The following is a 12,170-nucleotide window of genomic DNA, read 5'->3' as shown; positions in this document are numbered from 1 at the left end:
ATCCATCTTCTCAATGCAACCCCCATACCGTCCCCGCAGCAAACCAATGTTGCCCGGAGTCAAAGGTAGGACAAATTCCAAAGCTGAAAGAGACCCAATCAGTCAAGCCTGCAACACTCAAGGAGAGTCCCCTCCAAATCGACTCCGTGTCTTGGAATTGCGCGCATCATCGATAGCGTCGCGGAAAGTCTTCCACAGCGACCTAAGCTCGCCTTCGTCCTCCATGCGCTTCATGATCTTTCTAGCCTGCTTCTTTCTCTTCTTCGTTGATAATTTGTCGCGCTGTAGAACTTTGTCCGGCTTCAGGTACCCAGCCTGCTCCAAGCACGTTACCACAACGTCGTAAAGTTGGTATTTCCAATGCGACAATGCGTGAGCTGTGACGGCATTGGCCATACAGAACTTCCCGAGGTAAAAGATGGTGTTCTCAGGAAGGACTTCACGGCCTAGGGTATCGTAGTCGGGCAAGGCACCGGAGTCATTGACCCCGTCGTTAGAAGAGGACGATGACGACGATTCGGACTCATCTTGATCGTCTAGTGGATCGAGTGTGTCTCGGCTGTAAGGCTTCTTCTGGAATTGCACTTCGTACGTAGCCGGGTGCTGTGATCGGTTGCACGCATCACATTTGTCTTTCAGAGGTATTTCCGATCTGTGATAGGCGATCTCAGGCCGAGCTTGCAGCGCAATGGTGAAATCGGCAGTCCAAGCTGATGACGTGAATTTCGACGACGCCAGCCCTCGGACCTCATCGTCAAGTTTCCGGAAAGTGAGGTCGTAGATTTCCGCGTTCATGTCGGGTCCAGGATTGATTTTCTTCTGCACCATCCAGGAGATCGCGAAGTGGAAGAGCTCTTTTCCTTTCATCGAGGCGTATCTCGTGTATTGCAGTGGTATGCCATCTGGGATGCCCAAAAGGTCTTCGTCGCCCTCCTCCTCGTCAACCAGGAAGTCTTCGTCCCCTTCATCGGCTCTGAACATTTGATGACTGCTGAGAGGCGGTCGTACTTCCTCGACCTCGCTGTCGTCAGCTGCATCTGCATCGTTCTGTGAGCCTGTTTCTCCCTCACTGAGGCCTTCAGGTGCTTCGCTGACCACCTCTAATGCACGACCTCGCTTCCGCTTTAGCTTTTCTAGAGCCTTCAGTCTAGCATTCTTCTCGGCAGATTGGGTGCTGCGAGGCGGTCCCGGGGAGGATCGCGCTTCGCTGCTGGATCCTAAATCAGCGAGATCCTCGGCGAGGTCCTCTTTCTCACGTTGTGATAGCTGGCTCGATCTCTTGGCTAACCGCCGCCTAGGTGTCTTGACACTCTGATGTGTCTCCTCGTCCTCTTCTTCCTCTTCGTCGCTGGCCTGCTGGAGACGCTTCCGCTTCGGTCTCCTCACCTCCACGACATCGTCATCGCTGTCTGCTGCTGCAGGCAGGGAGTCACTGATGAAATCGTCATCAGATGTCCTCCTCTTCCGCTTCCGAGGCATTCGTCCTTGAGTCGTGGGCATGTCATCGCCGCTGTCCTCAGCACCACTCGCCTCTTCGACAGGACTCTTCTTCGAGGCAACAACAATACCTTCCTGGTCGCTGTCCGACAGCACCACAGGTCGCTGAGAGCTGCGTGTAATGCGCCCCTTCTTATCTTCAACCCGGCGTTTGTCCTTCGCTCGTGCCATCACCTTCTTGGCTGATGGCAGGTCAGAGTCCGAGTCGCTTGAGAGTTCGACCATTCTCGAGTGCCCACCCGAGGAAAACACGCCTTTCCCTGAGGAGGCGGGGTGGGACGAGGCGACTTTGACAGGAGCGTCGAAAGTGTCGGGGTGTCGGGCTCGTGTGAAGTCCAGTTGCTGTTGCCTAGCTTTTGCTCTGCGACTGGAGCTCGAGCTTTTTGGTGCTGGCGAGGAGCGATCTTGTCGTCTCTGAGTTGTTCGCACAGGCTCGCTGTCGCTGTCTCCAGCGGCATCTGGCGCAGTCGCGCCTGGTGTCGGAAGCGTGGCATCGTCGTCTTCGTCATCGTCGCGGAGCGAGCGAGCATGTCGCGTTGGATTTGGAGAGTCTTCAATCGTCACAGCAGCAGCTCGGCTCCGTATCTGCTCGTTGTAGTGCTTAGAGGCGGGAGATGAAGACGGCAAAGGCGTGAATTCCAAGCGGCTTTGCCTCTTCCGCGAGGATTTTGTTCGTGGCATATTGCCTGGCAGTCAGCGGTATGCACAAACCGGTAGGCAAGAAGAGATTCCAGGTGGTTATGGCATGTCGAATGTTGAGACCAACAAGTGCGGCGTGTAACACAAACAGGAGGCGCCTTTGTCTCTCTTTTTGCAAGCTCGCGGAGCTTCACTTTCGGGCTTCACAGTGAACGCGTCGCGTCGGCATCGATGACGACGGGGGGTAAATTTTATGCACGAGCACAATTTGTGCTCCACGCGAAAACATTCGTGAATCCGCGAAGGCAGTGACTGAAGAGTCTGTATAAGCGTGGCGTAAATAGCAGAGCATGGCGGCTCGCAAGCATCGCCATCATTCATACAGTAGTCATGTTGCTCCAACTGTGCTCCTGCTCGTGTTGGTCTCAAAAGTGCACCGACCTCGGCGCCAACGTCCCGCAAGTGGAGTTGGCTGAGAGGGGCCATGCAACGTCTCCATCTTACTCATTTCGCCCTGTCCTTCCCAACAATTCGCGACCTTTCTCTCGCTGGTCGAGAGGCATATTCGAAGTGCACCATGGCACCTGTGCAAGATGCTGCAAGTGCACGCGCAGAACACGCAGCCAATGCCGGTGGACCACAAGAGCAGTCCTCCACCCCAACGAAGCCCAATGCGTGTATGCAGTCGAAGCCGATGCGAAGCCGTCAGAAGTCTGACATGATCTACAAGTCACAGAGCTCATGAAACCAAAGCCGAAGATTCAACCGACGACAGACAAACATGACAGAGAAAGTGCGAAGACGCGTGATTTCTTCAAGGACGGCTTGCTATGCTATACCGTTGACCCAGGCCATTACCCTGCGAGTAGGGTTGTGTATTACTCTGAGGACTTTGTTGTAATCAACGACATGTTCCCTAAGGCGAATGTACACCTCCTCATCCTCCCACGCGACCCGAAGAAGAACGTCCTCCGACCCCAGGAAGCTTTCGATGACAAGGAATTTCTGCGCAAGTGTAGAGCTGAGGAGCAGAAAGTACGACTTTTAGTTGCCGAAGAGCTTCGGAGGCGCTTTGGTCAATGTTCAAAAGCGGAACAAGCTAGGAATGAGGCTATGGAAGCAGAGGAAGTTCCGGATGTGCTTCCACAGGGGCGCGACTGGCTGCAAGATGTCAAGTCCGGGATACACGCCAATCCTTCCATGAACCATCTCCACATTCATGTGCTGAGCAAGGACATGGTCAGTGATGCCATGAAGAAGAGCAATCACTATCTGTCGTTCAACACTGATTTCTTCGTGGGGCTGGAGAACTTCCCATTGGCCGCGGATGATTACAGAAGGAAGTACGGTTCGTTTCGTGAGAAAGGCATGCTGTGCTGGCGATGCGGCAAGGACTTCGGCCATGAGGTGAAGAAACTGAAGGCTCATCTGGAAGATGAATTGGAAGCATGGAAGTGCGAGTGAACGTGAGCAGAGTGGCTTGAACATGTTAGCAGGGAGCGAAGTGGCACCAGATCAAGACTGCTCCAAGCAGCGTGGGTTGTTGCTCGGCAGTATTTGCAACGAGAGCCACAAGAGTATGTCACACGGCGTTTGGCCTGCATGCACTAGCTGATGTTCGACTTGCAGACGCACACCATATGGACCTGGTTCCGGGCGTGGTAATCTCGACCCTTTGCATTGAGACGGCTGGAGACGCAGGTTGATCACATGGCGTCGAAAGACATTTGTTTGTGCCTCAGCTTAGCATGTAGGCAGCCTGCAGGTCAATAGCCCGCGCATCGCTGCCGTTGCATAGGGGAGGCGGTCTCATTGTGAACTCGGGTAAGACAAGAAAGTTATCGTGCATCCAATGGCGCGTCGATGAACGTACCAAGCGCGTTGCCCACCAATACTGACTGCGAAATTGTTTCAGAACTGCTACAAACAGTGTGCCGCACGCCCAACGACCACTCCGATGCCACGCGCCGTCAATGTTGGAGAGAGAGACACCGCGCGCGATTGCGCTGGATACACGTCGTCTGGTGTTACACAGCAGAGCCGCCTAGGGACTAGCTGCATTTTTGCGACTGGTCGCGCGCTGCACCTTCCCGAGCCTCCCGCCGCGCGCACACATGCGGTGAAGCAGCGACGAAATCTTTCGCCAACACCTTCAATTTGCACGTTGACAGCCCGCAAAAGCGATAATCAGAGTCGCCGCTCCTGTTTGTCGTTCTCCGCACTGGCGTGATCTAACTAGTCGCATCACGAAAGTGCATGTGCAACGGACAAGCCGACGACCCGGGCCGCCGAGAGCACGCTAGAATCGCGCCTTCCAGACACTCGCGTTGCAAGCAGCAGACGAAAGACATCGCAACCGCCGTCGCCGCCACCTGCCCGTTCACTGCATCTGCGGCGCCATCGACCTGGGTCACAGGCAGCAACCCTTACTCGAGCACTCCATAAGAAGCAGTCCACCGTCGTTGTCGGCGCCGGCCCCGAAGAAATTGCTGCATTGACGTCGCCGTCAATTTTCCACCGGAATTATCACGGCTTTCAAAAAGTCAGCCCTTACCTTCACTAATCGCAACTCTCCACGCCACCACTCCACCTCATCATCGCCAAACTGGCGCCCTCTGCTATCGGAACGCCTGAGCCAGGCGCGAGTCCATCCTTCGCACGCTCGATGACGATGGACCCCATTGGCACGCCCCGCCGATACGGCTCGTTGACCAGCGACAACCACAGCTTGCTTCGTGATACTTCAAATGGCTGGAATTCGCTTACGGGAACTCGTAACTCCAGCGCCGCGGCCACGCCCGTGAGAACGCCTGTCAGAGAAGTTGCAAGTATCGCATCGGCAGGAAATGCGCACTTGAGCGAGCTCTGGGCTAGATATGAATTTTCGAGGTCCCAGTACACGGTGCAGAATAAGCTTCTTGAGGTAAGGTGGCTCTTGCGCTCTGTCGATATTTTCAAGACCTACGATGCTGTTGGGAATAGTACTAACACTCCGACTAGGAGGTTCTACACCGCTATTCGAATCTTGTCCTTGAACATGAAGAACTTCAACGGACCACGATTGCAGGCTCGACAGATGGACAGGCACAGCAGTCGTTGCAGGGTAGCCTGCAAGTCATGACCACAGAGCGTAACGTGCTCAAGGACCTACTGCTCGCCAATCCTTTTATCATGGTCCTCATTGATGGCAACGGCATGATATTCAACAACGAGTTGCTCCAGCTTGGCGAGAATGGTGGGCGCAAGGCCGCACGCCAGCTCAAAGAATCCGTGACTCGAATGCTGGCCAGTCACCCCTACTGTCCGCCGGAGTCACGCATCGATGTCAAGGTCTACGCCAACGTGAAGAGTCTGGGCCGTACCCTCGTCTCTGCCGGCATTTTGAGCTCTCAGTCTGTGTTCGAGGACTTCGTCACTGGATTCAACCGCGGAGACGAGACCTGCGACTTCATTGACATTGGATCTGGCAAGGATGTGACTGATATGAAACTCAACGGTAGGTGCTCATCCAGTTTTGGACGAGACAAAGACATGTACTAAAGACAAATCCAGCCAACTTTCGACAGTTCTTCCACGACTATCAGTGCCGGCAGGTAGTCTTCGGCTGTAGCCACGACAACCGATATGCCCGTTTCTTAGAGAACTTCATGAACAACAACGATGAAACTGGCCGGGTCACTCTGCTTGGCGGTGTACCATTTGAGAAAGAACTCGATGATCTTCCTTTCAACAAGCAGACAATACCTGGCCTGTTCCGTGACACTAAGCTCAGCCTTGCTCCACTGGACCTACTGGGTGACATATCTCGCGGCCGTCACGATTCAAAGAATGTCTTCAATCCAGCCAGTGCTATGTTCACACCTCCACCATCAACACGTACGCCGGCACCGAGCACACCGATGTACAGTCCTACGACGCTGTCGTTCAGAGAGCCTTCGACACGAGCCAATAGCATCACGTCCTCGGTTGCTGTGAGCGAACCTGCTGTCGTGGCTGGCGCTCCCACGCCTGTCGTGGCTCCCGTGGCGCCGGTGACCCCTGGTGGAGGATGGGCAAACATGGCACGCAAGAATGCACATCTGCCCTTCAAGGATATCCGAAAGCCAACACCGGAAGTGCCTCAGAATGGACCCGTTGTTCTGGTAAACAAGGATGGTTACCGTATCGACAAGGACATGGACTATGATCACGACAAAGTATACAAGCTGAAGCAAGCGAAATATTGCAATCAGGTATGTGTTGACGCACAGTCGTTCATTCAATGGCATACTGACAGATCGTGCTAGCATTATATTGGGCGTGGCTGCTGCCACCACAGAGCAGCTAATGGCGCTTGCCCGCACGAGCACAGCGTAAAGCTCTCTGAAGACGACAAGAAATGGTTACGAGTTGTTGCTCGGGAGACCGTTTGCAAGAAAGGCACATCTTGCCGCGAAATCGATTGCATTTACGGCCATCATTGTCCTTATCCCAAGCTGCAAGAAGGTTCATTAAAGGGAATTGGATGTATCAATGGCGACAAGTGCCGCTTTGCTCCTGAGATGCACGGCATGGACAAGAAGGTTCACAAGGTGTTGACGCCGAAGGATCTTGAGCTTTCTGGGGAGATATAGTCGCAGCCCAGATCGACCCTAGATTTGAGGATTCAGGACTAAATCGGGGTCGTTGCTGGTTGACACTAGATATGGGATACAGAGCAGCCACGTCGTTGGCACTGTAATAATACAGGATTTCACTAGAGTGCTTACTGTTCCATTCTGTATCATTCTGTCTATCTGTATCTTCATCGTTCGAGCGGGCGATCAGTGCCGTCGCTTCTACATATCCACCGAACACCGGAATCTTCCGCCAGGCACCTCACTCCACTTTCTTCCCTGTCTTCTCCCGGAATCGACCCTCTTGCTCAACAACTGCTTTAGGCAGAGCAGCGCCTCGTCCCGTAAGCACGAACAATGCCCATTTCCATCGGAAAGGATTGATCAAAATGACAAAGACGAACCAATACACGAGCTCCGAATACGTGAAGAAGTCGAAAGCCCCCGTCGGGGCAAACCTCTTGACCCATCTCGTGAAGTCTATCCAGAGTTTCATGAGGCCTTCGGTAGGACGTGCCAAAGGATCAACCAGAAACATGAGCAGGAATCGAGTATAGATTCCAATGTGCCAATTTCCCACTGCACCGATGGCATTGACGTAAGTACAATTGTTTGCGCAGATGGACACGTGCTTGGGCGGGAAGACTTGGAGGTACCAGTTTGGTGGCTCGTAGTTGTCTTCGAAGCATTCGTCGGGTAAAAAGCTGAGCGACGGGCGTTCGTATCCGGTGGCTAGGATGCATATGTCGCCTTCGATGAGTTCTTCGCGACCAGGGCCATTTTTGGGTACACCTTGGCTTCTGTGATTGAATTTGATGCCGTTCTCCTCGAAGTTCTTGATGTCTCCGCGAAGCCAGCTTGCTTTGCATGATCGGATTTGTTCCAGTACGTCGTTGTTGACCATGGGCGTCTCCATGAAGATGCCCTTGCCGCTATTCTTGGCGGGTGCGATGTCTGACAGGTCGCGATAGAAGAAGAGGCGAAGGAGTTTCTCGGGTATCCAGGAGAAAATGGTTTCCTGGCCGAAGATGTTCAATGCCAGGAGGATGTCGATGATTGGATTACGAGGTATAATCCATTTCTCAGATCGTGATAGGATGTATGTCTTTTCGGCACCAGCTGCGGTAGTGAATTCCATTGCCTCAATGGCACTGGCTCCGCCGCCGATGACAAGTACTTTCTTTCCCTTTGCGTCATTCTCTGCAAAAGAGTCAGTCTCATCTCCATTCTTATGTCCTCTGAAGTAACTCACCTTTGCCATCTAGCTGGCTCGAATGGAAGATCTTGCCCTTGAACTTCTCTTGTCCGGGCATTTGGGGCTTCTTCGGATCTCCACAGGTTCCAACCGCCGCGATCACACCGTCGTATCGTCCATTGCTCTCGTTGTTGATGATCCAGCGACCCTGCTTGTCCTGATAGACCTTCTCAACTCTCGTGTTGAACTTGGTTTTCTTCTCAAGACCATATTTCTTCCAGACATCCTTTACAGCTTTGACGATTTCTCCTCGACTCGGGTATCCTTCGCTCCATGTCACACTAGGATGGAAGCGATACATCACGCTGTGGATCTGCAGGCCTGAAGTATTGTTGACCTTGGCCCAGATGCCTCCGAGAGAGTCTTCGTCGCCAGCTTCGAAGATCGTGACATCGAATCCATGGCCAACGCAGTGGGATGCAGAGGAGACTCCGGTGAGACCAGCTCCGATGACTGCAATGCGAGGCCGGCTAAGTTGCGTGGAGGGAGTCGGCGGGGCAGGAGAGAGGACGAAAGCGAGCAGGTTCTGGAGTAGTCGGAACAGCCAGTTCAGCGGGTCGTTGAGGAGGTGCTGGACATAGCTCTCCAGTGTGCTCTGCGCCATGGTACCAGGCACTGTTGACGACGAGACGAAAGCGGGCAGTCTCTTCACTTACCTCCTGGTTCGATGCGAGAATTGCGGCGCGCAAAGGCTACATGTCTTATGGGTCAAGCGCGAACGAGCGCAGTACGTCACATTGAGGCATTTGCTTCGGCGACTGGAGACCTGTTGCGACATGAGCAGTCGTTGCTGCTCTCCCCGAACCATCCGCCAGGAACGGCAGCTCCCTACGTCACAAGTGGATTTTCACATGACAGCTGCGAACCACATCCCGGGCTAGCGTCAACCTTGTCGAGTCCACCACGCCCTCGCCTCGCTCCATATCTGCCATCGTTCACAGCTCATCACAGCATCGCGCAGTATTGATCCCAATCGTTTGGAACAATGGACGATCCCATAGCAGAAATTCGCGGCATTGTGCATAAGTTGACACAAGGCTCTCCGCGACAACAAGAAACAGCTATCACGAACTACTTTACCAGCGATGCTAGCTTTACTGTGCGTTTCTTCCATGTCCATATTCATACCGATGTACTGAACGTCCTCAGCACCCCTTCTGCCGCACCGGAAGCTTCGAGGGCAGCAGATGGCTCATTCTCCAAATCTTCCGATGGTACAAGATCATGTCTCCTACTATCATCCTCAACGTCAACAGCGTAGCATACGACGAAGACAAGATGATACTCTACGTCAGCATCAGCCAGATCTTCTCCATCTGGTTCGTGCCTCTCCACAAGAGCGCTGTCGACTTGACCACCGTACTGCAACTTGTCCACAAACCTGGTTCGCGGAAATACTACATCCAGTCTCAGAACGATCTCTACCAGGTCGATCAATTCTTCCAATTCTTCGCTCCATGGGGAATTGGGACGGCAATCGTTATGTTCTGGCATTTCTGGGCAACGTTCTTTTGCGTGATTCTAGCTTTCCTGGGCAAGCCGTTTACGAGCCTGATGGAGTCGCGGTGGGAACGCAAGCAGCGAACACACTTGCGCACGAACGGAGTGAACGGCCGAGAAAGTGCTCGAGCTTCGACCGAAGTCAAAGGGTTCAGCTTTGTGGGTTACGGACAGGACAATTAGGCACGGCTGTCTTATCGTTGGAGGTGCTTCGACTTGGGCCAAAAACTTCGCTTTATGGACAAACTAATGGAGCTTCGACTCAGATTCGGGATAGAAGGCGCGTTATGGTCGCGACCATTCTTCCCATGTATACAAGATCGAAGAACAGAACCTCGGCCGAGCGACCTCACACCACTACCCACAATTCCAGAGGTGGAAGGGCCAGGTCAGGCCCGGTGGTGCCTTGAAATCGACAGGACAATGTAAACGGACAGTACAGGCCAACACTAATTTATTGATTTGCTCGAGAGTAGTCTGATTCTTCGTTCTGGTAACCATTCCACTGTTCGTATCCATGCTGTTGTCGTCCCAGCAATTCACGCCAGGTACTGTGCACTTATTCTTCCCTGCCTCCAATTCATCATACGAATTGAATCTCAGGCTTAGGGCCGCGCTCCGTACCCCAGGCACGTTCTAGGAGCGCGATGATGATCTGTATGCCACAGGCCCACGGTGAGTTTTCTGTGGCTTTCGTGATCCAATCGATACTTCGGCTGGCCGAATCGATCGCAACTCATTGCAGAGGAAGACGGATCTTGGCCAAGTTTCGTCGCTCTGAGAAGCGCTCTGCCTAATTTGGCCCTGAACATCTCCACTTCTCCGCCTAGATGGCGACAAGTGAAGCGAAGATGCGGGCCTCAGTACCACCCCAGCTGTCTTGATTTCGCTACTGGGAAGCGCATCAAATCAGCCCAGAACCCATGCAATCAAGCCAGCATCACTGCGGACGCTTCCATGTCAGCTCCATCATGCTGTCGCCTCTTCTTCGCATCTACACTCATCTCCCAAACAGTCCAAAAAACCTCCCACCCGCACCCCCACTCCCATGCCTCGCAGCCTCCCTCTCAATCCACCCCCTCAAAAACTCCCTACTTTTCAAATCCTCCAACCTCGCAACCTTCGTCTCAATCTGCGGTTCTTGTCGATCAAACGCCAAAAGCGTCGGAACCGAAGTAACCATATACCTTTGCGCAATTCCGGAAACTCCTCCTAAATCTGGACTATCCATTTCTATTTCTGCGAAGCTCACGCTGCCTTTGTCTTCTCCTACACCGTCATGTTCGATGAGGTCTTTGATGAGAGGTAGAATTTCATCGCAGTCACGACTCCAGGTTGTCATCCAGAGGGTTATGAGGGGGACGCGACTGCTGGCGCTGCTGAGGATCAGGGTGTGGAGGTCTTCTTCGTTGCGGACGCGGGCTGGGTAGATGCGGTTTCGGGCGGAGAGGGGTGGGGTGGTTGAAAATTGGCGGGTTGTGTGGGAGACGACGAGGCGGGTTCGCGAGCTGAGTTGCAGCAGTGAGGTCCTCATTGTGGCTACGATGGAGCGGAAGTCTTGTGTTCAGATGGTTTGTCGTGCTTCAATAATGGAGGCGCATTGAAGTTGGTCAAGCTTGAAAGTGTGAATGACGTAGCCAGAGAGCAGCCAATTTCAGTCCATTGGATCCTCCCGCAGTGCTGCCATGTTGCTGGCCATTCATCCAGTCTTTGCTTCTCTTTCGCGATAAATCGATGAGCACAGATCTTCTAATGATATCCTCATAACATACCATCGCAATGCGAGGCTCCAAAGCCATCTTCTCCACTGGCTCCCAAGACTCTGTGCCGCCTTCACAGCAGCGCCAACTTGCTCTCGATCAACATATCCTTCCTCTCCACCCAGTCTACTCTTTCACCCAAACGCCTTCACCTCCTCCCCCTTCTTCCCCCTTGACGGCAAAGCCATCAAATCATCTTCTCGTTCAACTTTCCTCATCAGAATATAAGAGCTATTCCTCAGCTCAAGAGTATGTTTCCCGCAAACACGCGTCCTACTCTGTTCCTCAAGCACTTTGATCTCTCCGCAGCGTGATTCACAGTATCGTATAGGCCTAGTTTCCCTTTGGCACCCACAGCCTTCGAAAGCTGGGCCGGCTTGCCAGCACATTTTGGGACCAAGTCCTTTTTGCTGCTCAGCTCGTTGAAAAGAGATCGGTCATGCAGGGGTACGGAGGTTGTTTTGCCCGCTCCTTCTTCGCGAAGATGATGGGATCGAGAGCTTAAAGGTATATGAACGTTGGCCAGATCCAGCTCGTTGAGCAGTAGTAATGCGCGAGAAAGCACGCACGCAAAGGAGGCCAGGAGGGCGCGCGCAAGGCCACCAGCCCAGCAGTGGCAATGCTTTCCTCTCCACTAAAGCAAATGATCACTAGTCTGTGTTAAAGGCTGCATGGTACAAAGCTGATGGCAGTGCCCACCTTCGGCAATATCGTGAGCGCGGAATGCTGGGCGCCGTGCGTATGCAAGGCATACCGACCTTCATTGTTCTTCGATCGGAAACGTCCCTTTGTCCTGCGAATTGTTGAGTAGCAGTCTTCAACGCAGCAGTAGACACAAGGAAAAGAAAGTAGATAGACCAGCTCATATTTTTTGTGCAAACTCTATCATACAAGCCAGCCCAGATTTCACGACGGCAGCACGAC

General features: G+C 53.2%; 5 protein-coding genes across 5 annotated transcripts; 3 read left to right on the top strand and 2 right to left on the bottom strand.

Moving 5' to 3' along the window:
- Positions 1 to 117: 117 nt before the first annotated feature.
- Positions 118 to 2,178, bottom strand: RHO25_005232 (uncharacterized protein; the record flags this gene model as incomplete). The annotated part of the gene is made up of 1 exon (XM_023596139.2): positions 118 to 2,178. The coding sequence occupies one exon, from the start codon at positions 2,176 to 2,178 to the stop codon at positions 118 to 120; it is 2,061 nt and encodes a 686-aa protein (XP_023457604.1).
- A 535-nt stretch (positions 2,179 to 2,713) lies between these two features.
- RHO25_005231 (uncharacterized protein) lies at positions 2,714 to 3,600 on the top strand (the record flags this gene model as incomplete). The annotated part of the gene is made up of 2 exons (XM_065602630.1): positions 2,714 to 2,813; positions 2,867 to 3,600. 2 exons carry the CDS (start codon positions 2,714 to 2,716, stop codon positions 3,598 to 3,600), a joined length of 834 nt encoding a protein of 277 aa, XP_065458702.1.
- A 1,201-nt stretch (positions 3,601 to 4,801) lies between these two features.
- RHO25_005230 (uncharacterized protein) lies at positions 4,802 to 6,749 on the top strand (the record flags this gene model as incomplete). The annotated part of the gene is made up of 4 exons (XM_065602629.1): positions 4,802 to 5,059; positions 5,137 to 5,632; positions 5,689 to 6,368; positions 6,423 to 6,749. The coding sequence occupies 4 exons, from the start codon at positions 4,802 to 4,804 to the stop codon at positions 6,747 to 6,749; spliced, it is 1,761 nt and encodes a 586-aa protein (XP_065458701.1).
- Positions 6,750 to 6,993: 244 nt separating this feature from the next.
- On the bottom strand, positions 6,994 to 8,590 carry RHO25_005229 (uncharacterized protein; the record flags this gene model as incomplete). Its single annotated transcript, XM_023596136.1, has 2 exons — positions 6,994 to 7,931; positions 7,984 to 8,590. 2 exons carry the CDS (start codon positions 8,588 to 8,590, stop codon positions 6,994 to 6,996), a joined length of 1,545 nt encoding a protein of 514 aa, XP_023457603.1.
- A 381-nt stretch (positions 8,591 to 8,971) lies between these two features.
- RHO25_005228 (uncharacterized protein) lies at positions 8,972 to 9,669 on the top strand (the record flags this gene model as incomplete). The annotated part of the gene is made up of 2 exons (XM_023596135.1): positions 8,972 to 9,085; positions 9,136 to 9,669. 2 exons carry the CDS (start codon positions 8,972 to 8,974, stop codon positions 9,667 to 9,669), a joined length of 648 nt encoding a protein of 215 aa, XP_023457146.1.
- Between the last annotated feature and the right edge of the window lie 2,501 nt (positions 9,670 to 12,170).

This window comes from Cercospora beticola, chromosome 3, assembly GCF_033473495.1.
Source record: "Cercospora beticola chromosome 3, complete sequence".
NCBI classification, from domain to species: Eukaryota; Fungi; Ascomycota; class Dothideomycetes; order Mycosphaerellales; family Mycosphaerellaceae; genus Cercospora; species Cercospora beticola.
This window is presented reverse-complemented; position numbering and strand designations above follow the sequence as displayed.